The sequence below is a fragment of the Dermacentor albipictus genome, chromosome 1 (genome assembly GCF_038994185.2).
Source record: "Dermacentor albipictus isolate Rhodes 1998 colony chromosome 1, USDA_Dalb.pri_finalv2, whole genome shotgun sequence".
NCBI lineage: Eukaryota > Metazoa > Arthropoda > Arachnida > Ixodida > Ixodidae > Dermacentor > Dermacentor albipictus.
Genome location: NC_091821.1, coordinates 134,782,085 through 134,806,593, shown reverse-complemented (window position 1 = coordinate 134,806,593; position 24,509 = coordinate 134,782,085). Strand labels below are relative to the sequence as shown.

The 24,509-nt window shown below is 44.3% G+C and overlaps 1 protein-coding gene and 1 long non-coding RNA gene across 4 annotated transcripts; one reads left to right on the top strand and one right to left on the bottom strand.

The window, feature by feature from the left end:
* Nucleotides 1–1,444: 1,444 nt before the first annotated feature.
* beg (malonyl-CoA-acyl carrier protein transacylase beg) lies at nt 1,445–12,668 on the bottom strand. Of its 2 annotated transcripts, none has more exons than XM_070526038.1 (6): nt 12,575–12,668; nt 10,823–11,035; nt 10,264–10,351; nt 4,978–5,195; nt 4,167–4,397; nt 1,445–2,018 (listed from the first exon to the last, which is right to left on the bottom strand). In XM_070526038.1, exons 1-6 carry the CDS (start codon nt 12,611–12,613, stop codon nt 1,854–1,856), a joined length of 954 nt encoding a protein of 317 aa, XP_070382139.1. In that variant the 5' UTR covers nt 12,614–12,668; the 3' UTR covers nt 1,445–1,853. The 2 variants fall into 2 exon arrangements, with proteins under 2 accessions (XP_070382139.1, XP_070382130.1); XM_070526029.1 differs by lacking the exon at nt 12,575–12,668 and adding an exon at nt 12,044–12,553.
* Nucleotides 12,669–12,724: 56 nt separating this feature from the next.
* Nucleotides 12,725–23,737, top strand: LOC135896057 (uncharacterized). 2 transcript variants are annotated; one of them, XR_010562578.2, is made up of 4 exons: nt 12,725–12,879; nt 13,810–13,945; nt 22,456–22,559; nt 23,422–23,737. It is a non-coding gene; the product is annotated as an uncharacterized lncRNA (long non-coding RNA). The 2 variants fall into 2 exon arrangements; XR_010562577.2 differs by lacking the exon at nt 22,456–22,559 and having other exon boundaries at nt 12,729–12,879.
* Nucleotides 23,738–24,509: the final 772 nt, after the last annotated feature.

Sequence of the window (24,509 nt, the reverse complement as noted above, 5' to 3'; positions counted from 1 at the left end):
AGCTTGTGGCTGTAAATAGTGTGTACTGCTGTCTGGACAAGGGCTGTTCTAGAACGGCGTCGAGGACCAGTGGCTGTGAAGTGACTAACTCAGTGACAACTGAAGCATGTAGGTCAGTCATCCAGTGTTTACTACTCTGCCTTGTTGCAAGAACATCAAGGGAACCATTGGTCTTGAGTATGCACAAGCAAAGGACGTTTGGTTGGCCGGAAAGTGGCCATGAGGTGCAAGTTGACTTAAAGCTGGCATTGGCAAGTTCTCGGTGCACAATAGTATGAACAAGGGGAACCATAGGAGGGCATGTATCACTGACAGGTGGGTACAGAGCTGCGGGACCCATGGCTTCCAGTTCATGGCGCACACTCTTCGTCACCTGTTCCAAAGGCTGCTGCTGCTGTGGAGAATTCTGTTGGTCTTCACAAGACGATGTTGCAGCTGTATTTTTTTTTTCGACGACCTTCCGACCTGGAGGTTTTCCGAAGAGATTTCACAGCTTCTGCTTGCAGGTCTCCCAGTCATGGAGTTATTTCACGGTTTTGAAATCACACTCGCACAGTTCCTGCTAAGTAAAAAATTATGTTCACTGCCAACACCATGGGATCCCATTTGTTTCAAGTGCTCACCCGCTCGTACATCTCCAGCCAGTCATCAATGTTGATGCCATTGGTGCTGCAAAAGGTTCCTGGATCGCACAGATGTGCAAGTACAAGAGTTGACGCAGGCTTTGCCTAATCAGGCGCTGTCTTCTGCGACAGCGGTCAAGAATCAAAGTGGTGGTCACTGCGAAGCTGCTTTCCGAGTCATTACTCGTCACACACCTTCACCAAATATTACAAAGAGGATGTGCAAGACACAAACATATATACAACTACTTACATGTGAAAGTTTAGTGGTAGATGCACAGGGTGGTACACAGGTCACAGCTCCAGTAGATAGTGCACCAATTCTTCGCCTCGCTTTTGCATGCATACTTTGCTTTTTAAACTCACTCAGCCTAGGAAGAATGAGCTATTAATGCTTACAACAAGGATTGTGACAGAACTGTTTACACACGGCAGCTTTACAGCATACCAATCTACCTTTAAGCATGCAATAAGTCAATCGTTCAAGAAAAATGCCACAGTAACGTTCTGAACACACACACACACACACACACACACACACACACACACACACACACACACACACACACACACACACACACACACACACACACACACATATATATATATATATATATATATATATATATATATATATATATATATATATATATATATATATATATATATATATATATCAGAGGAAACAAGAGTAAAAGCGCTTGTTTATGTGTATCCACTTTATTTACGTAATTATGCCTATTCTGCAAACGCATGAATACCACCAATAGTGCGCCATGAAATTCTTCAGCCTTGCTTCACATGGAGAGGTAAATTCCAAGTAAGATGGACAGCACAGTGCCAGCACAAGCACCTGCCTTTATTTTGCGATAAAAATCATGGCTGCGCCCTTCTGAGTGGCTGCCCAAGCTGCATGCTCAAGAGAAAAATGTCCTCAACTATGTGGCATTACAAGTGCTGTTCGGAACACAATGTGCACATTTTAAACACTTTGACAGACCACATATACCAGCTTCCTCTCCAGCCCAGATTGTAAGCTTTGCAATGGTTCAGAATAAATGTCCCTGAAATGTGCAAGTCATAATTAACAAGACTGCTCACAAAAACTGCACTTTTCTGCCAGAGTATAGCACATAAAAATATTGTGTATAAAAAAGAAATGGAAACTGGTGTGGCACAAGGTACATTACAAAATATAGGTGGTAGGGAGAAGAGGTGAGGGGAAGCCAGTCAAGCACTGATACTTTCAGAGACATTCCACGCCTTGCCATTCACATTCTTGAGCACAGCCCTCAGTGTGGTACCAGGGCCACACTCAAATGTCCGAGGGAACTCTTCACCAACTTCCCGGTTATAAACCACTTGAATAAGCTGTTCCCACTTGACTGGCATCATCTGTAACCAAATCCCAAACAAAAAAAGAACTCAATGCTATGGGCCTATATGAGCATTAAACGTGCTTTCTTAATTAAAGGCACACAGTACAGCCAAAATGATTAAAAGATTAAAGCTGCATCCATAAAAACAAAGTTTTTCAAATAAAGATCATAAGAGCAATGTTGGTGGAAGGGTCAACAATAATATGCATGAAATTCAAAAGCTTATGTGCTTTCTCTGATTCATCTCACACTATCACTCAAGGAAACCATCAAGTAAAGCTTCACAAATGTTTGCGAACCTGAAAGTTTCACGGGGATCTAAATGTCTGAATATTTTGCACAAGCACAGCCTATGGAGCACCACATAGCTATATTTGAAAGAGGCCATTTACTATGGCACCATGTGTTGCACAGAGCCCAGAAAATACACAAGGAAAACAAAAAGAGGTCATGATCACTCTGACACCAGCGCCATTCTCCTTGATTAGCTGAGGTGACATAATCGCCACTTCTGTGGCATCCCAACCAGTGCGCTTCAAGTGTTTAAGACATTGCAGTAAGAATGCCCTGATTGGTCGATCCTCTCAGTGTAGCAGCTGAACAAGTGAACAAGCACATTGCTTCCGAGTCAGATCAAGAAACATTTCGTCATCTCCTACACGAGCATTTTTCATAATATCACTTACAAATCACTTTATCTTTTTTCGTACACTTTGCAATCTGCTTCGAACATCCTGTGATATTTTTTTTTGATGCATTGCTATCTCGCTCTTATGAATTGCTATTTTATGCTGCGTCGTGTGTTTACTTGTATGTCCTGTATATATTATTGCTTTTTTGCGTCTTTTTCCCTGAATATCACTTCAAGAATTGTACTCCCTGATATATTCATCTCTTGTGTATTTTACTTTCTAGTATTAATGCCTTACGTTACGTTTTACTCATGTTATTTCCTTAAGTGCACCTTTGTGGCCTTTCATTACTTCAGTTGTTCCTGTTTCATGTTTTAATCTTGGTAGTATTGTTGATGAGGCCTGTATTGAGGTGTATCTTTTGTGTACCACATTAGAAGGCTGCTTACTCTGTAACCCCCCTTACACAATGCCCCCATGGGGCCTGTAAGGTATTTTAAATAAATAAATAAATAAATAAATAATGTAGAAATTGAGGTAAATGCAGGACATGATTAGAGACTCCCCCGGGACATTCAAGCACTTGCCCCATGACGAAAGCACTCCTCAGTTAAATTCTGTCCCTAGTGCTCAGCTAGTTGCTGCAAAAAACATCCTTGAGTTGTACTATAAGATGAAATAAAATGCCACTTGTACATTTCTATTTCATTTTTAGAAAAAATGAACTCATTGAAATTGCTGTTAACAATGATGTGAGCTGTCGAATGGTTTCGTTTGCGTTCGACCCTGCGCCGCTCACACTTTCACGTTTCAGTACTTTCCTGATTGCATAGTGCTGCACTGGTTTTGCTGGCTCGCAAAACTCACACAAACTGGAAGTAGCAGAGAATTCAACTTCCATGTGATTTTGCGAGATGCCCGAACGGTCTATGCCACTTGACCAAAAAGCAGCTGCAGCGGCAAATCCACCGCGCTGTCTTGACTCAGTATCGTCGTCTGTCGGGTGCCGTTTTACTCACCGACATCAGGCAGCAAAGGGTGGCGATGGCTTAGGCAACATCACCACTCCCCCGTTTGGGGGGCGGGAGATTTGAATTTAGAAAAAGGCATTCGGACCTTTCAGATGCAATTTTCTCGTAAACTAAGTCTTTTCTTGGCACGAAACAAGCGTTGCGACGTTTCTGGAATGGTATTTAAACAGTCCACTCGACTTAGTATTTGCCTTTAGTGTGCCTTTAACAGATTTAACATGACCCAATAATGACCCAATACTCATAGTTATATACATCTACGTAACCATTAACATGCCCAGAACTTTGAGATGTTGTATAAACATTGACAACTGCGTATTTTTTCATGCAATATTCACATGTAGAGAAACTAAAAAACAAATGTTAGATCCGACTAGGGGATGCAGGACCATGCCAATCCTATATGAAGGGTTATGACAGTGCCAATTATTTCAGCCATTCAAATGCATGCGAATTCATTTTCTGAATCACAGTAGCTGCACATAATCGATCGACACTAACCATTTGCTCTTCCAACTTGCGTCGTATTTCATCCGGGTTACGGTAGGCCATTCCATCAAGGTTGGAGTGGGTCATGATGCGTGGTGCATTGATGTGCACAGCCTGCAGAGCTTTGGCCAGGGGTGCACGTGCCGGTTTCATAAGTGCTGTGTGAAATGCCCCACTCACCGGCAACCTTTTCATCCTTTTTACACCAAGATCACGGGCATTCAGCTCAATAAACTTTAGTGCCTGCAGAACCAAGCAAATGCATTTAGAGTACAGAAGCATGTAGTCATGCTAGACCCAAGAAGTAAAAGGTCAGCTCAAGTCACACCATAATGGCTACTGAGCTAGATGCAGGCTGCACTACAAATGTAACACCTCCTTAACCTGTACTGGTTGTGTCCATGTTCCCTTCCAAGCCTGCATAGCCAATTAGTACATTGACATGATGTCAAAAAAATCTAGAAGATGCAGAGTGTCTTCTGCATTTCACTTTTACACTAACAGAACACATGACTCAAGTCCTAGTTCAGTAACTCAAATAAGATTTTTAAGCTCGTATGCTGTGAATGTGGAGTGAGGAACCTCAAACTGTTTTTACACTAATCTTTGCTGTGCCTTTAAATAACTGACAATTTGTGAAGTCACTTTCTTTATCATTGTGATTTTTCAGTGACATTTTTTATGCTAATGCTACACTGACATCCTTATACTTTTCAGTCCGATCAGATACAGTCACGCATTTACTCAGATAAGTACTTTCTTCATTGGTTTTCTAAACTAAAGCAACTGTTATTCTATTCACTGAACAACACTCATTACTTGCCTCTTCATGACCTCCAATGACCTTGCAATGAGGAAACAAGTAGTTTGCCACGCTACATACTGGATCTTCAATACCTTTGCGAATGCACCACTCCTTAGCAAGCTTACAAACAAAGCTCGCTTTTGCCGTCGTGAGCAGGAAGACAGTCATCAAGCCACTTGGCACCATCTCAGAGGCTGCTTGCATTGCTTCTCCTCGAATTTTTACCAGCCGCACAGCTAGAGAAAAAAACGTCAAGAGTCACCACCTAAATTATATAGTTGCCACTTGCATCTATAAGATGTGAACACTCTATAGAGAATGCAATACATGCAGAACAACTTAGATTTTTTTTTTAGCTTATTGCACCTTCAATTTTTTAAGCTAGCGAGCTGGCCACAATGTGTTACATTCAAGTGCGTTTTTTTAATAAACTGGGCAAAAAAATCTCTTTTGTAAATGTTCCTATAAGCCATAAATTCACTTCTCTTCACACATGCTACAACTGCATGCTTCCAACAGCCTAATATGGCACGACGCCTTGTTTAGCTGAATCAAGGTTATTTTAGTGAGTATGTGAAGAGGTGCAGCACCAGAAATTTCCCTAGTAGCTGACCTAATTTTTTTTTTTTCACTGCCAGCAAGCAAAAAATTACATTTAAATAATCAATGCAAACTGAGAATGATTAGGCCAGTTCTCATTGCTGCTGTCACTATCAACATAATGTACTATTGTGTGCAATATGAAGTGCAACACATGAGTCGCTGATGCAACGATGCTCTCGAGAAAAACGTGGAGAGGGTGTCGCAATTTGAGCAATGCACACACCCCCTGCTTTCCATCCTCTGCTTTCTTCATGGAGCAATAATACACTGGATCACAGATCAGCTATCACTCTACCATAAATTTAAAAAAATAATAAATAAAAAAGTCGCAGTTTTGCCTTTTGGGAAAAACTGCAATGGCAAATTTATTGGGATAGCAACATTTGCTATAGCAAATTAGTGGGCAGCTAGTATATGAAGTAAGTTTTATCAGCTGTATAAACTTGTAAACATAGGCACACTAACTAAATTAACAAGCATGGTGTCACGTGTGCACAAGCAAACATGAATACATCTCACTCGATGACTGCGGAAACTCGCTGTAAAACGCTGCAGTGAGGAAACATGGTAGCAGCAGCGAGCAAATTGACCTTCGTGCAGCCGCTCGCATCAACACGAACTTAGGTCGTGAAAACACAGCGTAGCGCGAACTCTGCACCAGTCGCTGATCACTTTCAAGATACAGCAGTCCGGTCAGGCGCGTGTGGCTGCCCGGGCCGCCCGGAGTAGAACGCGCCCCCTTCCCTGCCCTCTCCCCGAAGCCTCGTGCGCAATGGAAGGCGGCGCGCTTCCTTGTCACTTTCGTCCGTTGCACGCACAAGATTGGCCACGACCACAGACTCACCCTCGCACGCTTTCATTCGCACATACAGCACACGGTGCGCGCCGACAATTTTATTGCCCTTTGACTTTATATGGAGCCTCACGGCGACACTGATGGCTGAAACAAGGAGGTTATAGTATATAACATAACAATAATAATAAAAAAGAATAGTTACAAAGCTAGGGCAGCATGCACGATGATGAAGCACGCTACGTGAAGGGCTAAGGACTTATGAACTACTCTACGGGCCACTGTATTATCGCTTTTTGAAGAAAGCAGAGAGCACAAAGCATAGGGGTATGCACATTTCTGGAATGGCGAAGCCCTCATCACTTTTACAGCGAAGCTGTTTACCTGACGGATCTGTGTGAATGAGCCGTATGTGCGGTCTCTTAGACATGGCATTTGGGCTGGCTAATGTCCATAAAGCGAACAAAAAAAAAATGGCTATAGGGGGAGAATGCACGATAGTATGGTGGAGAAGAAAAGAAAGGACACATGATTTCACTGCGCACCGCATCTGCAGAGTGAGGTAGTGCACCCACACTGGCTGCCGTTGCTGCCGGCTGCGTCTGCTGTCGTCTGCCCTCAATACAACGGCGCGGCAGTTGTGGCGGGAAAAACACAGGGATGTGCGCCGCAGTGTATAAGAACCGGATTGTGCATTGCAGAGGTAGACCACTACAACAGTTGCAACTCCAACAAAATATGGGAATAGTGGGAAGACCATGCAACGTGCGCACGGTTGAAGAACAAGCCGAGTACGAGGAGTGGCGTCAACAGCAGAGAAGCGACTATAGCCAACGACAACGTGCCAGTGCGAAAATGGAGAATGCGGGCAGTGATTTTGCCTCCAAAGAATGTCAGCGAAAGGAGATGCGAGAGTCTAATTATCAACGTTGAGCGCAAACTGCTGATGAAGATCGTATACTGGAGGCTGCTCGTAAGCGTCAAGCCAGGGCATTCATGTCTGCATCCAAGTGGTAGAAGCGTGAGTTGCCACCTCCTTCAAGTTTCACCGGGGTGAATTCCAAATTCAAGAGAATGTTTCTGGACATGGAGTTTGGCCCTAGTTGCTCGGTCTGCAATTGACAGCTGTGCTGGCTAATCCGCCACCATATGAATAGTTTGGCTCGAAATTGTTTTTTTCTAGAGAGCGTAGCTGTGGCCACGGCTCGCATGTTGCAGCTCATAATGAGCATGATAGTATTTCTGATTCTTTTATGTTTTAACCGTTGTGCCTCTTCTTGTGCTCAGAATTCAACCAACACTCAGAGGCACAACTAGAATGGGCATCGGGTGCTTATAGTGTTTCGTATTACACTACAATGTGTGTCGCCTATTAAATGTCTGACATGACTACTCAGCAGCTTTTCTCCACTGAAATAGCCAATATGCTTTATAAAAGCACAGGGAACACTAAAATAGCCATAGTTTCTTATTTTCATGTCTTCCAGAATGGTACTATGCCCCACTATGTTAATTATTCAACGTTCAAAAAGATTTCTGAATATGCCAGTGCCTAGCAAAGAACCCAAACAAATGAGCACACTCCAGTTATAGATACATTTATACCCAGTACCACTGTGATTTGGCAAAATGTGAAACTTGTGAGTGGAGAGAGGTAATGAGATCGGGGTGGCTGGCCGTCTGACTGCTCCCAATATATTATTCTACGTGCCATGAACAAAGAAGCATTTTCAGCTTTAATACCTCTGTGCTCCCCTCACACAGCTGCAATTTTCACTCAACACCACCGGACAGTACCAGTTTTAAAAATATTGTTAAATGTGTGTAACCACACTGGTCTACAGCACCACTCCAAAATCTAATACGACATCTATCACGCACAATTTGAGCCAAGCACTTGCATATATGGTCTTTCCGAATCTAAATTTTGAACACAGATGACACCCCAAGGTAATGCAATTAACACATATTTTTAATCAAGATCTTTATCACAGTGAACTACTAATCCTTAGCAGAAAATTACAAAATGTATTGTATATATAAACTCAACTAAAAAATATTGTTCACACAAACTAGATTATGGCTTGGTGAGCTCTTTCTTTACTTGGTGTAACAAAGTCCTACAGCTTTTCGTTTGCAAAGTTATACGAGACTAACAACAGCTTAGTACCTTCAAGAATGTAGCACACACAAAAGCACTGAGCTGACAGCCCAAAAAATAAATAAAAGCCACAGTTTATCATCCTGAACAAGCAACACAAATAGAGCAAGTAAATAGGTAATCTCCAGCAAAAAGAAGGTGATAACTGCACATTTGGCTAGAGCAGCATAGCACAAGCAGCCATGACCTGTATCAAGCATGGACTTGAAAAAGCTTTAATTTGTGAGGTGTGTAAATGTGCCACTTAATGCAACCACCGACAATGACAGACGATAGAGAGATGGGTGGATAGGCTGGTTTTGCACTGCTACAAGTTGTAATCGGTCGGACTCTATAATATCATATATATTGCATTTCCCTGAACAAAAACCAATCCACTGTAATATAGTATCAAAGCTGCAATAGCCTATAAGACATGGATTCCCAAATTTCACTATAAAAAAAGATGGGGTCAGTTCACCACTCTTCCATTATTGCTTGTCTATTTATAACAATAAACTTGTTTTATTTTTAACTTTCTAGAAAGTGTACATGAAACTGTAGCTCTTCTGAAATGTAAGTTGAACATTCTGTTATTCTGCTGCCAGATAAATTACCAGTGAAACCAACAACGAAAAAATCTTTAAACAACAAAATAAAATTTCATTTTCTCATGTGGCCAAGGCACCCAACCATTAGGCATTGGCTGAGAACTTTCAAGGCTAAATATGGCACCAATGAATGGCTAGTGGTGGCAAACTAATCACAATGACCATCAAACAACAGAATAAAATGAAATGCAAGGTCTGGCTAAAGTGACAGATCATGCTCCTGAAAATCACTCATTGTTAATCTTGTGGCAAGAGATTACTTGGTGAGAAAATCACAAGTGAAAGCAGCCTGCCTCCTCCCCAATTTGAGTAACTCAAGAAAGCAGAGGGTGGCACATAATCCATACACCAACATACAGCAAGAATATCACATTGCATTGGCAACCATGGAGGTCGTGCGTTGCTGTGTGCTACCACCCCCAGTGAGTAGCGTGGTGGCACATTAAGGGCACCGTGCTTATGCAGATAACACCAACCAAGTAGTGTGAATTGGCAGCTGTGAATTCTTATGTAGAAAAATACAAATGACCAAACTGCTTCGCCTTCACCTTCAAGCAAATGTGGTTTGTCTTCATGACAATTCTTGACAAACTGTTTCTGGAATGTGCAGAAACTGGCTCGACAACTACAAAGTGGAGCGGACATTCCTTTTTTGCAGTTACAATATTTTCTCATTACGAAAGGTTTTGTTTCTGCCAACAGTAGTGCAGTTGTCATTGCAGAACACTATCAATTTAGCTTGGTTCAATTGTTGCCTGTCGTATCCCTTTAAAGGGACAGCAAAGCTTGAACATACTTTTTATTACTACATTGTGGTAGTGCTCACAAACCAGATACGACACAAAAGAACACCTCTGAAGTTGATAGCTCTGAAAATGTCAAGTGACAGCTTAAGAGTGACCAAATCATAAACTAAGATAGCTATTTAGTTCTCAAAGTTATAGTGCAGAATTATCATTAAATGAAACTGGGTTACACTGTGGGCCAAAACATTCAAATTCCCCATTTCTTTTGTTCCACACGCACTCATGCATGCACGCAAACGCATGTGCACACACACACAACGTATAGGCTCGCAGTATAGGCACAAAGTGCACTGCAGTTCCAACATTTTACTATGAGGTGCTATGAGGTGCTATGAGGTGAGAGAGTCTTACCATCCTCAAAGGAAATGGACTGGCTAAATACAAGAGCTGCATATTCTCCGACACTGAAACCAGCTGCAGCAACACAGTTTTCGATGGCCTGCACAAGAACAGAAGGCGAGGAACTGTAGAAGCATGCTGTATAAGAGGCGCAAACAAACAAGACAAGACGAAGAGTCATGGTGTGAAGCTATGAACGTGTAAAAATATAACCTTTCTTGTCAGTTGCCCTAATTTCTGTATTAACACATCAAAATAATGCATGGAAGTACTGCATAAACTGAAATATAGGTCAAGATCTTTTTCAAAAAAGGAAAAGAAAGAAATAGAAAGAAAGAACAGAAAGAAAAAGCTGAAGTCACCCCTTGTCTCATATAGCAGTGTTTAGCACATTGTGAGTTGTCATCTGGCCATGTCAAAGTCAGTTATTGACCTAAATTCCGGACAACGTATAATTTGGTTTATACAGCAAGTATTCGAGTGATACAGAACAGAATGGCGCATAGTAGCTAGATAGTCAGCTCGAAACAATCATTAAGTGGTGTGGTCCACACTGGTGTGCAAGGCTCACCCAAGGCTGGGTGGCTCGCAGACGCTCTACAGCAGCCAGTGAAGTGACCAGCACAGCAGCCTGGCAGTGTACAGTCTTGTTGAGCTGCTCCTTGGGCCCCTCAAGGCAAAGAAGCTGCAGATCATAGTTGAGGATGTCACTTGCGCGCTCATACATTTCGCTCACGTTGGGGTACTGGAGGAGGTGACGACCCATGCCAACGAACTGAGAGCCCTGCAAGACGAGCAATTCCAACTAAGAGTGATGCAGTAAACTCCCTGTAGGTCCAAATACATAAAACATGATGCACTCAGAAACACATGAGTAGAGCTAGAGTCATCTGAATTAGGCATAATCTTAATACTTAGTAAAAGGCTCACACAAATGTTTGTACTGATGACCTACTATAGCTGCTTAGGGTAGCACAGTCACTTATTTGTCCATATAATCAGTGAGTTAAAGTGCCACTGGCCATATAGACCATAGTTTCCACTTATGTGGCTCATATGATGCCCAACCTCTCGTAAATTTCTTCCTAGCTCTCTCTCTTTTGTTGTTGCTAAGCAGAAACATATACTATATCAATGCTGAATGAAATAGTGCTTCTTAGTGTGCATATTCTAAAATGCTATACTGCAACAATGGGAGAACAAAATCAAAAATAAGAGAACTGCTTTTGTTTTGGCCTTTGTGTAGATGAGGAACGAAGTATTTTAGTAAAGGAATTGAATTATTGTGAAAGTGAAAATCGAGACTCTAAAACGCAGTGAGCTATCTTTTCTACTACGATGCCTACCTTTACATTTGCATTTTTGTTCACAGACTAAAACGATTTGCATGGATGGTCGAAAACATTATGGTTTTTAAACCATTATATCTCGTTTTCGCGAATGCGACAAGCCGAGTCTGAATTTCTGAATGCGCAAAAGGAAACAAGCTAGAAGTTAACGTCATGTGTAGCTAACTGCAAGTTGACCCTCATCAGTAACATCTGATTTGCAAGCTGTCACAATATGCGAACCGTTGTATTTCGAAAGTCAAAAGGGATACGCAAGGATGGAAGGGGAAAATATAAATTATTATTATTTTGCATGCAACGTCTGCTACACACGATAAATATCGTGCAAGTGATGTCGGTGAATGAATAGATCTCGACCCTGAGATAGCGCTGCAGCACAAAAATATTTATTACGGAACACCGCTCACATAACCATCAGCGAAAAAGGGAAATGCGGAACGAACCTGCCCCGGGAACAAAATGACGCTGGTATTTTTGGGGTCGATGCGAATAGTCTCCTCATATTTCTCTTCAGCGGGAACCTTGAAGCTCACAGGATAGGCAGGCGATGACCACACATCTGCGCTCTGGGGCTGTTCAGCATCGAACGTTGCCGACTCACGAAACAGTTGGGCTACGTTCCCTTTACTGTAGTCTACATTCTGCGAATCCTTAGGAAGCTTTTCTTCGTTGTCCTTGGCGCGGCTGTCTTGGCAGAGCCGTGAAGTGCTGGACGTAATGGCACGGCGTAAAAGCGTTGATTTTGACTTCGTGAATAGAGATCGCGTACAACGTTCCAGCAGTGACGCGGCAGGCAGCATTTTCTCTCTTTTGGAGCTGCCAACAACCACTTAGAGGGTGAGAGCCTCAATGAACATTATGTGCAGCCCTAACGACACAAAAAGCGCAAAAGAATTCGCCGCTTAAACTCGCAGAACAACACGTGCAGACGACGACCTTATGAAAAAAAAAAAAAAAGAATAGAGGCAGCTGACCTGAACATCGCCCCCGAGTGCTCCGTGGTCGCTGCGCATGCGTTAGCTGAGAGAAGGTGAGAAAGGAGGACAAGTTGACTTTACCGGATGTGACGTCACATTGTTGTTTGTTTTTGCTTTTCTGAAATAACTACTCTCTAACTCAGACGCATGGCTTGTGTCTCGTTCGCGCGCGTACGTATGGCTCCGCTTTTAGTTTTTGGCGAATGCTTAGAAGCATCAAGTTGCGGACACTGCGGTGGGCCAGGGCTTGATGACATTTGTTGTCCAGCTGCTGGTGCTACCGCGACGTATTTGGAGCAACGGTAAGTGCTGTAAGATTACCCGTTCTCTTGCTGACACGTAAAAAACCGGTTGCGCATTCGAGCTGTGGTCGATGTGATCTCGAAATTCGAAGGAACACGAAACGGTTGTCGCAGGTCTCGCAGTGATCGCAGTATAATTTATTCGTTCGTGCCTTCAACACTGCAGTTCCTACGCGTTGCACCGATGTAAAAAAATTAACAAAAAGACAGCGACATCTTCCACGCGCCAGAAATGCATGCACTCAACTAGCGTGGATGTCGTCCTATGATGTTTATCGCGTTCTTAAGTCTATTTTTCTCCATCTCTAGAGGATGACTACGCTATGCCCTTCTTATTTACCCATGCAGCGCATTGCTGCATTTAATTACCTTTCTCACTGCTCACCGCGGTATGGGCGTCAGAGGCTTTCATTCGTTGCAGTGAGATAACGAAAGCGTATTTCCTTCACTTGAAGCTTCTTAGTAGCTCCTTTGCGAGCCGTGGAGTTAAATCATACAATGCGTACGTTGTGAGCGAGCTGGTAAACGAAACCACTTTACTGCTGCTGCTACTATCACTTTTACGGGAACTTTCAAAATTAAACATATATATATTAGTATGAATCGACTCACCAAGCTTTATATGCACGTCCGTTGCTTTCGTTCATAGATCATGTGCGTAGCTTTGCAACCGTGACCGATATTGTAAAAACAGCAAGAGGACGTCAGATGACACAAGTAATGTCTGCTTTAATTGTTGTATGTGCTGTTTTTAGAATAACAACCAACTCCGCGCAGTCGTGCTGTTTACAGCTAAAACGTGTTTTTTCTTGTTGCATGAGGAGCATTTGCTTCTCATTGTGGCAGTAACGTTCTGCATTGTCCTCGGCCCAGATCGCTGACTGTGTGCAAACTTGTCTAATTTGTTTCACTTTGCTGCTGTCTTTACAGCTTCTGCCTATTTCCTCTGCCTGCACCTTATATTTGTTGTGTTTATCGAGACCTGGCCTGTCTCTGCCTCGTTGAAGACAAATGGGCAGAAGTACTGGTTGCTGTTGGTTTGTTTGGTTTGCTCAGTCTGAGCGTGGTATGTATATCCATTTGCTAAAAGGGTATGCAGCTGCGTCTAATGCAGGTACTGCTCATCTAGAGGTAGATTTAATAAGTAGTGGTTTGAGTGAGAATTAGTTGGTTTGAGTGATGTATGACACCAGAGAGTTATTGTTCTAGAAAGGTGACAAAGCTGGTCCACAAATTTAAGGTATGAAGATGCTTAACCATTTAAGTGTTCCAAGTTCCATGAAGTATTACACACATTTAAAATTTCAGTTGCAAAAGACATAGTAGAAGACCAGAGGATTTGCTGCCAGATGTCTTGAGACAATAAATGGTAGAGAAAGCAGTATAGTGTGAGCTGCCGATGATTGTCATCAGCTCTAACCCATTTTCCTATACAGCCACTGTTGCTTCATTGTCTGTTGCCATCACATGCTTGTTATCAACAAAAAAATTGAGCTGCATGATTCCCCTGATTTTTCTCGCTCATCAGATACAAATGTTTTGATTTCGGCTGCCTTGGTGCCTCATGGTAGAAAACGAGTGTTTATTAGCCAGTTGCCAGCTTCTAAGATCATGTGCTTTGTAATGTGGGTGTTTTAAAGGGTACTACACATTTGCCATCATAACTGTGAGTGCTGCTGCCTAGCACTCCCAGGGCTATGCTTAGTACATATGCGCAGCTATCCAAGAAAATTGACATTGGGACAACTGCCGTAGAAGCTCACTTGGTAGAGCATTGCAAGCACAAGGCAGAAAACGTGGGTTCAGCTTCGTTGTCTCTTATTCAAAGCATTATCATGAGCTGTCTCCTGGCTTCTTTGTACATCCAGTCAGATAGGCTCAATAATAGTTAGTAATGTGCCTGATAATGCGTCGTTAATCTGGGTCCTTAGTGCAGCAGCCCAATTCTTTACCCATTAGGCTAAAGGTGCATGCATAGCACGTCAGATTAATCTCATTGGTTCTCTCGTAGCAGCTAATTCTTTCAGATGTTATGTGACACAGAGTTTGGGATTCACCCGTTTCAGCTCAGATGCAACAAAGCAGGTGTTGTGTCTATTTCGGTGAGAAGTGTGTGCATTTGTTTTGGTTTCTCTGTGTTTATTGTGCTTTGTATTTCATGTGGTGTTAGGCATTACCTCAATTGCAGCTTCAATGCTGTGCCCATAAAAAACAGTTGTAGGTAGATGCTCAGGAGTAACGGAAGCTCATTCTTTCTCATTCTCTCTCGCATACAGCAGGTAGTGTGTTCAGTTTAGTGCCATGCACCTGTGTGGGGCATTTCCTTGTTCTTATTCTGCTGATGTGTTGTACATAGGGGGAAAGTCAATCCTCTACATCATGGTTACCAGTGCCGCTAAATACATTACAGTCTCAGTCTCGCTGCCTTGAAATGTCATAAGAGGTGACAACTGGGGGTAAAGTAGCATCTTGCTGTACCTTGTCATCGGGCATAGCCAAGGTTGTGGTTGCGCAACCCAAGGATCCTGGAACTTCCTGTGGGACCAATGGCACCGATGTTGCAAAGTGGGTGGCTATGTACGAACATGTGAGTGGAATCAACAGATGGGACCCCACGCGTGTGCTAGTTAACCTGTTGTTCTACCTAAGAGGCACGGCAAATGTGTGGTATGAAAACCACGAAGAGGAGCTAACCAGCTGGGACCAATGCAAAGAGAAGTTGACAGATTTGTTTGGCAAACCAGCCGGCTGTAAAATTGACGCAAAACAGGAACAGGCCTCCTGTGCCCAATCCCCCATGGAGTCCTATCTCTTGTACATCCAAGACATGCTGGCACTTTGTCGTAAAGCAAACCCGATCACGACATGACAGGAGCTAAGAAGATCGGGCATGTGCTTAAGGATTGCTGGCGATGCCTTTAATCTGCTCATGTGCAAAAGCTGCTCTACAGTTGATGTTATCTTTAAGGAGTGCCGACAATTCCAGCACGTCAAAAGCCGATGCGTCTTGCAACCTGTCGCCAGACTTCCCACTACTGCTGCAACGACAACGTGTGAAGATCAACCCACACAGCAGCATGCGTCGCCATCGGAGGATGTGGTGCGAATCGTTGACATGAACTGGATGCGATGGCGCCTGCATTTCTGTTCGCCTATCCCTGATGCTACAACATTTTCAGTCCCCTTCTTACAAGCCATCATTCACCAGGAACCTGAAAACATTGGCTTACGTTCTGTCTGTGCTGTTGCCAATCCCAGAGCTAACAAACGCCATTCTACTATTTTTGCTCCACCCCAACGCTTCTCTCCGCGTTATTGCAACCCAACTGAGTAGAGAACTGTGGACGACCAGCCGATATGTTTCACCTGCTGCCGCATTGGTCATGTCGCCTGATACTGTCACAACTCGTGGCCCTTAACACTTCGCATGCCAACCAACCTGAGCCGTTTTGATGAAAATGCCCGCAATGTTTCGCCCACCGCCGAATCTAACAGCACCAACTCTGCTAGGAACATGTGGTACAGTCGCTCACCATTGCCGCACAGACACCAGTCTCGTTCACCGCGAACAAGTCGCCCATCTTCGCGTTCACCACAGCCACGTCGCCTTTCGTCCCCTGTGGCATTTGGCCACACCCGTTCGTAAAAGTAAGAAATGCAGCCCTCGGAGGTGGTGCTGCATTGCCTAATGCTGCAGCAAATCCTCTGTCTATGCACACAAGGAGAAGTGTAATTGGCGTTAAAATAGACAGCATAGCTGTCCAAGCACTCATCAACAGAGGAGCCCACATACCTGTGATGAGTGCTAGCCTGCGTAGTCGTTTAAAGAAGGTCCTCACCCCAGCAGCTGCCCGAGTGCTTCATATGGCTAACATTGGAATGCTGGTTCTTGGAATGTGCACTGCAAGTATAGCTGGCCACCCTACTTCTGTTCTCTTTACTGTGAGCAACATCTTCCCTCACAACGTTATCCTAGGATTTGACTTTTTATCCACTAATTCCGCTCTCCTCAACTGCACGGCCGGCGTTCTTCAGTTAGGACTGCCTCAACTAGCCGATGCTACGAGCACCGCCCCACTGTACTTGTGCTCGCTTCGTGATGTGCGTCTGTCACCCGAAGCAGTTACTTACGTCACTTTGACCGCCCAGCCACAGGTTCCTGATGGTGAATATGTGCTTCGCCCCATCATCAATGTGCTTTGAACCGGTCACGGTTACTAATAATGACATTGCTTTACCTCTTCTGAATTTCAGCCTGTGCCCTCAAGTGATTCCGGCTAGCATGTTCTTGGACAGCGTTTCTAGTGGTTCTGAATTTGATATTGAGAGTCTGAATTCTGAGAGTGGTTTATTAGTGCCAATCGCAGCGCCCAGCTCTGGTTCCTTAACGAACGACTTTGCGAAAATGACTGCACTTAACCTTACCTCTGCACAGGCCAGGGACATACGTCTCCTGCTTGAATCGTACAGTGGAATCCTTGATTTTGGCAACAGGCCTTTAGGCTGAACATCTGTTGTTCACTACCATATAAACACTGGAGACACAAGTCCTATTTGTCAGCGTCCCTATCGTGCATCGCATGCTGAACGTCGAGTCATCCAATCGGAGGTGGCCAAAACGCTCCGCAAAGGGGTCATCGAGCCATCAGCCAGCCCTACGCCTGTCGTCCATGTGAAAAAAGAAAGATGGTGCCTGGCATATTTTCGTCGATTATTGCCACTTAAATGAGATCACGCGAAAAAACGTCTCGTCTCGCAGCAGTCCAAAGCATCGATGACGCCTTGGACTGCTTGCACAGAGCTAAATACTTATCATCCATCAATCTTCGATCCAGCTACTGGCAGATTTCGGTTGATGAAATGGTTGGAGAAGACAGCCTTCATCACACCGGATGACTTATATCAATTCAAAGTCATGCCCTCTTGCCTGTGCAATGTTCCTGCGACATTTGAACTTGTGATGGACTCTCTTCTGCAATGCTACAAATGGACCACCTGTCTTTGTTACCTTGACAAAGCTGTTTTTTCTCCCATGTTGGGCAGCTGCCTTACCCGACTCACTGCGATTATTGCGGTCTTCTGATAAGCTGGCCTCCAACTCCACGAAGTGTCAATTTGGGCGCCGTCAGATTACCGTGTTGGGGCACCTCATTGACGCATCCGATGTCCAACCAGATTCGGAAAAAGTTCGTGCCATACGCAGTTTCCCTGTGCCAAATTCTGCTTCTGACGTGCGCTGCTTCTTCGGCCTGTGTTCTTACTCTCATTGTTTCATCAAAAACCCTGCCAACATTGCTCAGCCTTTCACAGATCAAAAAGAAGAACACGCCATTCTCATGGGGCCTGGAGCAGGCTCATGCATTTGCCGCTCTCATCATGTTTCTGACCACCCTTCCCATACTTGCCCACTTTGATCCATCTGCACCGACCGAAGTCCACACTGGCGCAAGCGGCCACGGCATCGGCGCTGTTCTCGATCAACAACAGAATGGTACAAAGTGCGTGATAGCTTACGCCAGCCGCCTGCTGTCACCTGCCGAGAGAAATTACCCCATCACCAAGTGGGAGTGCTCGCTTTAGTTTGGGCTGTCGTCAAGTTCCGGCCATATTTGTACGGCCGTACATTTTCGGTCGTTACAGACCACCACGCACTCTGCCGGCTGTCTTCCCTCCGGGACCTGACAGGACGGCTTGGTGGCTGGGCTTTGTGGCTCCAGGAATTTTCATTTATTGTCAATTACAAGACTGGATGACTCCACAAGGACACTAACTGCCTCTCGTCACCCCGTGGATCCACTTGATCCTTCTGTGCATGATCTGGTGACCTGCGTGATGGCTTTCACTGACATGACTGACATGCGCACCGAACAACGCAACGAGTCCTTACAGTCCATCATTGCCAGAGTGCAATCACTCCGACAGCACTGACGGCACATGCCGCATGTTCTTGCCGCGCAACGGCATCCTCTACCACCACAATATGAATGCTGATGGCCCTGAGTTGCTCCTTCACCGTCCTCATCATCTGCAATCTGTTGCTCTTGAACAACTTTACGATGCACCGACGGTGGGACACCTTGAAGTTTTGCATACGTGCGATCATGTACAACGTTGGTTCTTCTGGCCAGGTCTCTACTGCTTTGTGCACTGTTATGTCACAACTTGCGAATTGTGTCAGTGCCAGAAGAAACCTCCCCTACCACCTGTCGGATGACTCCATCCAGTTGAAGTTCCCTGTGAATCGTTTTCTCGCTTAGGCCTTGACTAACCTGGCACTTTTCCGACGACAACTAGAGCTAACAAGTCGATTGCCATTGCTACTGATTACATGACACGCTATGCGATAACAAAGGCGTTGCAGACTAGTTGCGCAACAGACGTCGTCGATATTCTCCTCCACGATGTCATTCTCCACCATGGTGCACCTCGACAGTTATTACAGACCGCAGCTGCTCATTCTTGTCTCTAGTTGTCGACGACCTCGTCCGCTCTTGTGCCACTAAGCATAAGCTGTCCACCGCCTACCACCCACAAACAAACGGTCTTATGGAATGTCTCAACCGAACAATCACAGAGATGCTGTCGATGTAGGTCTCCAACGATCACCGCGACTGGGACACCACGCTGGCCTACGTGCCGTTTGTGTATAACTTATCCCGAAGTGACATTGCAGGATATTCACCCTTTTATCTTTTGTATGTTTGCAACCCTACTTTGCCCTTTGACATCATAATCCCTTCTGTGCCACGTGTTGCAACTGACCATGCTCATGAAGTCATCGATCGCGCTCACAGGGCATGTCAAGTCACCCGATCTCGTTTATTAGCCCCGCAGCATATACCAAAGAGTTATGACTGATGCCATGACGATGTTAAGTTCACACCAGGTGCTTGGATGCTCCTTTGGTCACCATGTCGTCGGGTTGGCCTCTCCCAGAAGCGTCTCTCTCACTACACAGGGCCTTACGAAGTCTTAAGTCAAGTTAACGATGTAAATTACGAGATTTCGCCACTTCGGTTTGATGCATCCTCAAGTCTGACGCCTGTTGACGTCGTGCATGTTTCGCGGCTGAAGCCATACTTCGCTCGCGATTCTTAGCCTACCATGAGCCGAGACGGCGCTTCACCGCCCGGGGGTCCTGTTACGGAAGGATGAAAAAAGAGAGGAAGAAGACCGCAGCACGCTGGCTGCTGCATGCTGTTGGTGGTCAGCCATCTTAACTACTCTGCCTCATCTTGTATATTGACACGTGTACTTTATCTTTATTGGGCGACCACTTCTCGCCGCCTAACAAATGTTATCGCACAGCACAGGACGTGCCTGCATGTAAAAGAAGTTTCTGGAATGTTATCAATGGTTCCGTCCACTGTCTTTCACCGCAACTTGTGTTATCTGATTGCATGTGGGCGCGACGCGAATAATGTGGAACATTGTGGAAGGCACGCAGGTCCCAGTGACTGCTCTGGAACATTCGACGACAGATGTATAAAAGCCAACGCGCTTGACCCGCTCATCAGATTTTCGACGACCGCCGATCGTGTTCGCCGCTACGATCCTTCTTTGAGTGTAGCCTCTTTTGAGGGCACAAGTTCACCCAATAAAATGCTCGTTTCGTTAATCATAGTTTTGCTGCCTTCTCAACCGTCACTACCACGTGACAATATATATTGTAAATACAGTCTTTCTATACTACCAACATCCCCGTAACAGTACGCTTTGCCTCTGGCATGTTCATGATCTGTGATAGTATATAAAACTGTGATGTAGACAAAGCTTCACAAAGAATTATGTTCAGTCTCTTCCTGACAGGCTGCTGTGTTTCAGCTAAATCTGCTTTTCCTGTGTCCAGTGGTCTTGTCGCTCAATTAGTGCTTGCCTATTTCTGTTACACTGCAACCTCTCTTCTCCTCGCTTCTCTTGTCCTCCTGTCCTTTTACACAGCTGCAAACTTTTAGATTTCAATATTCGAATGATTAATACAAAGATTGATGCTACCATATTATATGTGATGGCTGTCATGACGGCAATAGTTTAGGTAGACCTGAAACTAAATGAAAAAAAAAACAAAAACAAAACAGGCATGTGTGAGTAGGAATAACTTCCTTGTGACAAAACTGGCTCCATGCTAAACTTTGCCTCAAGGAAATTGGTCTTAAAAGTCTCAAACCCATTTGCGCATACTGCATAAGCCAAGTTTTCTACTCGTCAAAACAGCAGCCGCCACAAAGTGTTAGGAAAGAGGCAAAGAAACCATGCCTTTGCATTCGTACTCTCCTCACAAAGCTTGTGTCATATATGCAATCACTCACCATACACAAGCACATTGGTCAACACTGCAATGTTTGGAAGAACCCGAACCAATACTATGTAGCCATTTACCTGCAGTATGCCTCCTGTAACATGAATCCCCACTGTGCTTGGAATCTACATAATCTTTTTTTAATTTCTCATGCATTTGGTGGTGGAGGCCAATGCATTAGACAGAAATCCTGCTACACTGCAGCAATGTTCAGAATGTAGTATGAGGTACTCTGTCTGGCTGGAAGTTGAAGATAGAAGTTATGTTAGTCATTAAAATATAGTAGCCAGTATTGAAACTACACATGCACTCAAGGCTGAGCCACATCATGAGAACGCGGAAGAGCACACACACACTTGAGCTGCATTGTGTAGCTTTACCAACAAGCCCAGCTGTACACTGAAGTACGGCACGTTTTGGGCTAGTCAGCTCGTAGCTTCAGCAAAATTTTAAACTCTGCGAGAAAGACAGGACATGAACAAAACCATAGATGCATGCACAAAGTGTAGACTTCCGACTGGCTTTGTTTGGTGAAGGCAGAGAGTTTATAAGGTTCTTCAAAATGGCAAAACAAAGAACATTCACAAAGAAATTGTGCGCGAGGCAGTGACAAAAAATAGCAAGGCCACCTGTGCATTAAGAGCGCAGTAGAGACCCAGAGTGCCCATCTAAGAATTCTATTTCTTTCCTTGATAGGGATCAAGAAGGTGAGCTAACTTGTCACACCTTTTAGCGATGTGGAATGCCTTGATGACTTCTCTTTCTGTTCTTGAGTTTGCCTTCGAAAGGAATTTATTCTGTTCCTCATAAGGCAGGCAGCTTTTGCTGTCGCAGCTCCTGCACTGCAAGAGGAGATTCTCAAGGAAAGAATTAAAGTCTTAGATGGGCACATTAAGACTCTCCTGCACTCTTGATGCATACATGGCCTTGATGTTTTTCGTCAATACCTCATGCAAAAATTATTTGCAATTGCTCCTTGTTTTGCTATATTGAAGTACCTTATATATTCTTTGCTTTCGCAAAATAAAACCAGTTGGAAGCCTGTGCTTTGTGTGTGTCTATGTTTCAGTTCACGTCCTGTCTTCCTTGCGCAGTTTAAAATTTTGCCTAAGCAGTTGTATAGCTTGTGTATACGATGAGTAATTAATATTATGATGACTGCAGCACAGCAATAGTCTAGTGGCATAGTGTCGACATAGTATAGAGATGGTACTAAGTTCAAAATTTGGAAATGCCATAAATTGTGCAATCAACCCTTATCCCTCGGTTTCCTACAGCTGCAGAGCACTTGACCACTGCAGCAGTCAGGCATGCTGTATATTGGGCAGTGCCAGGAATTGCGAGATCGAGACAGGCTGCCACTAGAAGTTCCTTGGGCCAGGTGATAACCCAAATACATCCAAATATTTCTATATTTCACTATATAAACCTTTGTAGAATGAGGAACTTTTCAAGGGTGAAGTTGTTTCACACAAAGGAAAACTGTTACTAAATAGTGACCAGTTCCTTTTGTTTTGTAAGCCAGATTGCATGTATTTGACATTGCTTACTGACTCTTAATTATTCTCACTGTCCAATACAAGCATATGCACTCACATATGTTTTCAAACAAAACTATTGTAGTCAAGAGTTCGACGAAAGTTCGTCTGGTCAGGTAACATGATGATGAAGAAATTACGGCCACTGACCAAGTCAAGGTGAAAAAACACACAGAGACGTTTCGGGACCCGTACGGGTTCCTTGATCAAACTATTGTGTGGAGCCATGTTTGTGGTGGAATAAAATTGATCCCAATACAGAGCTTTGTGGCACACCAGATCTTACTAGCGATCGCGGAGAAGAAAGTTAATTAGTAGTTACAAATTGGTACCGGTTAGTTAAGAATTTACTAATCCAATTCGTAGTCCTGTCAATTCGAAGTTTACGGTTGTTTGTGTATCGGACCAAGCCAATGTCCCCTGGCCTGGGCGGTCCCTGGCGCTTCACTTAGTGGTGGCCTTTGAAAATAGCAGCGTGGCACCAGTGGTTGCATCAGGATCTAGGCTCATGAAGATAGACAGCAACGTGCACAGGGCAAGGAGTTCGGCGGCCTGGTACTCGTCACAGTTGTGGAGAACACTATAGTTTTTGCGAGTCATAGCCCCTACCTAGGGTACCAGTCCGTGCACTGCGTGTGTGTGTCTATATATACAATGTGTGTATATATATATATATATGTGTGTGTGTGTGTGTGTTGTGTGCAGGATTGCTCGTTGGCAGCACGTGCTCATGCAGCAGCTGACGTGTCTTCGATGTGTTTCGCCCTGGTAGTGCGGTCGTCTTTGTGGTTCTAGAGCTGCGCTGGCATTGCCCAAGAACAGGATATATCGGCATGGCGCAGAATTGCAGAGTGGGGGCGCTCCATTCTATTCCCACTCCATTCCTTCAGAGTTGTGGCTTATGTGATTCCAGTCCTTTTGTCGGAGTTCTGACAGTTGAACCATTCCCACTCCTTGAGTGGTCGAACTAATCTACTCCAATCCTCCAATTACAGTAAATAAAATGCTTTCTGTATAATTACTTACTACTTGCGCCCTGATGCGATAGCGTAGAGGTAAAGCATCTGCCTCATGTGCAAAAGGACTGTGGTTCAAATCCCGGTGCCACGCAATTTTCCACTGGATAAAAAAAAAACCACATGTTGATACAGCTGTATAAACAGGCCTAGTGGCCTGACCCCGGTGACCAGAACCGGTAATGCACTCCCTCACCAGAGCAGGATTGGCCACCTTGGTGCAGTACTTGCCCACAACCTTCTATATGAATAGAACAGTCAAACCCCGGCCCTCAGTCCCCAGCAGCTACAAAGCAACTGACCATCGCGGTGGTCAGACCTGTGATGCAGCAGAGCGTGCTAAGAATCTCTGGATCTGGACAGGCTGCCATTGGAATCTGAACCTGGCAATGTTTAACGCTAGAATGTTTTCTAGTGAAGAGAGTCTAACAGTGCTATTGGAGGAATTAGCGGGCATTAAATGGGATATAATAGAGCTCAGTGAGGTTGGGAGGACACATGAAGCATATACAGTGCTAAAAAGCAGGCACATCCTGTGCCACCGGGGCTTAGCGGAGAGACGAGAACTAGGAGTCGGATTCCTGATTAATAAGGATATAGCTGGTAACATACAGGAATTGTATAGCATTAACGATAGGGTGGCAGGTCTTGCTGTGAAACTTAATAAGAGGTACAAATTGAAGGTCATACAGGTCTACGCCCCTGCATCTAGTCATGATAACCAGGAAGTCGAAAGCTTCTATGAAGACGTGGAATCGGCGATAGGTAAAGTCAAAA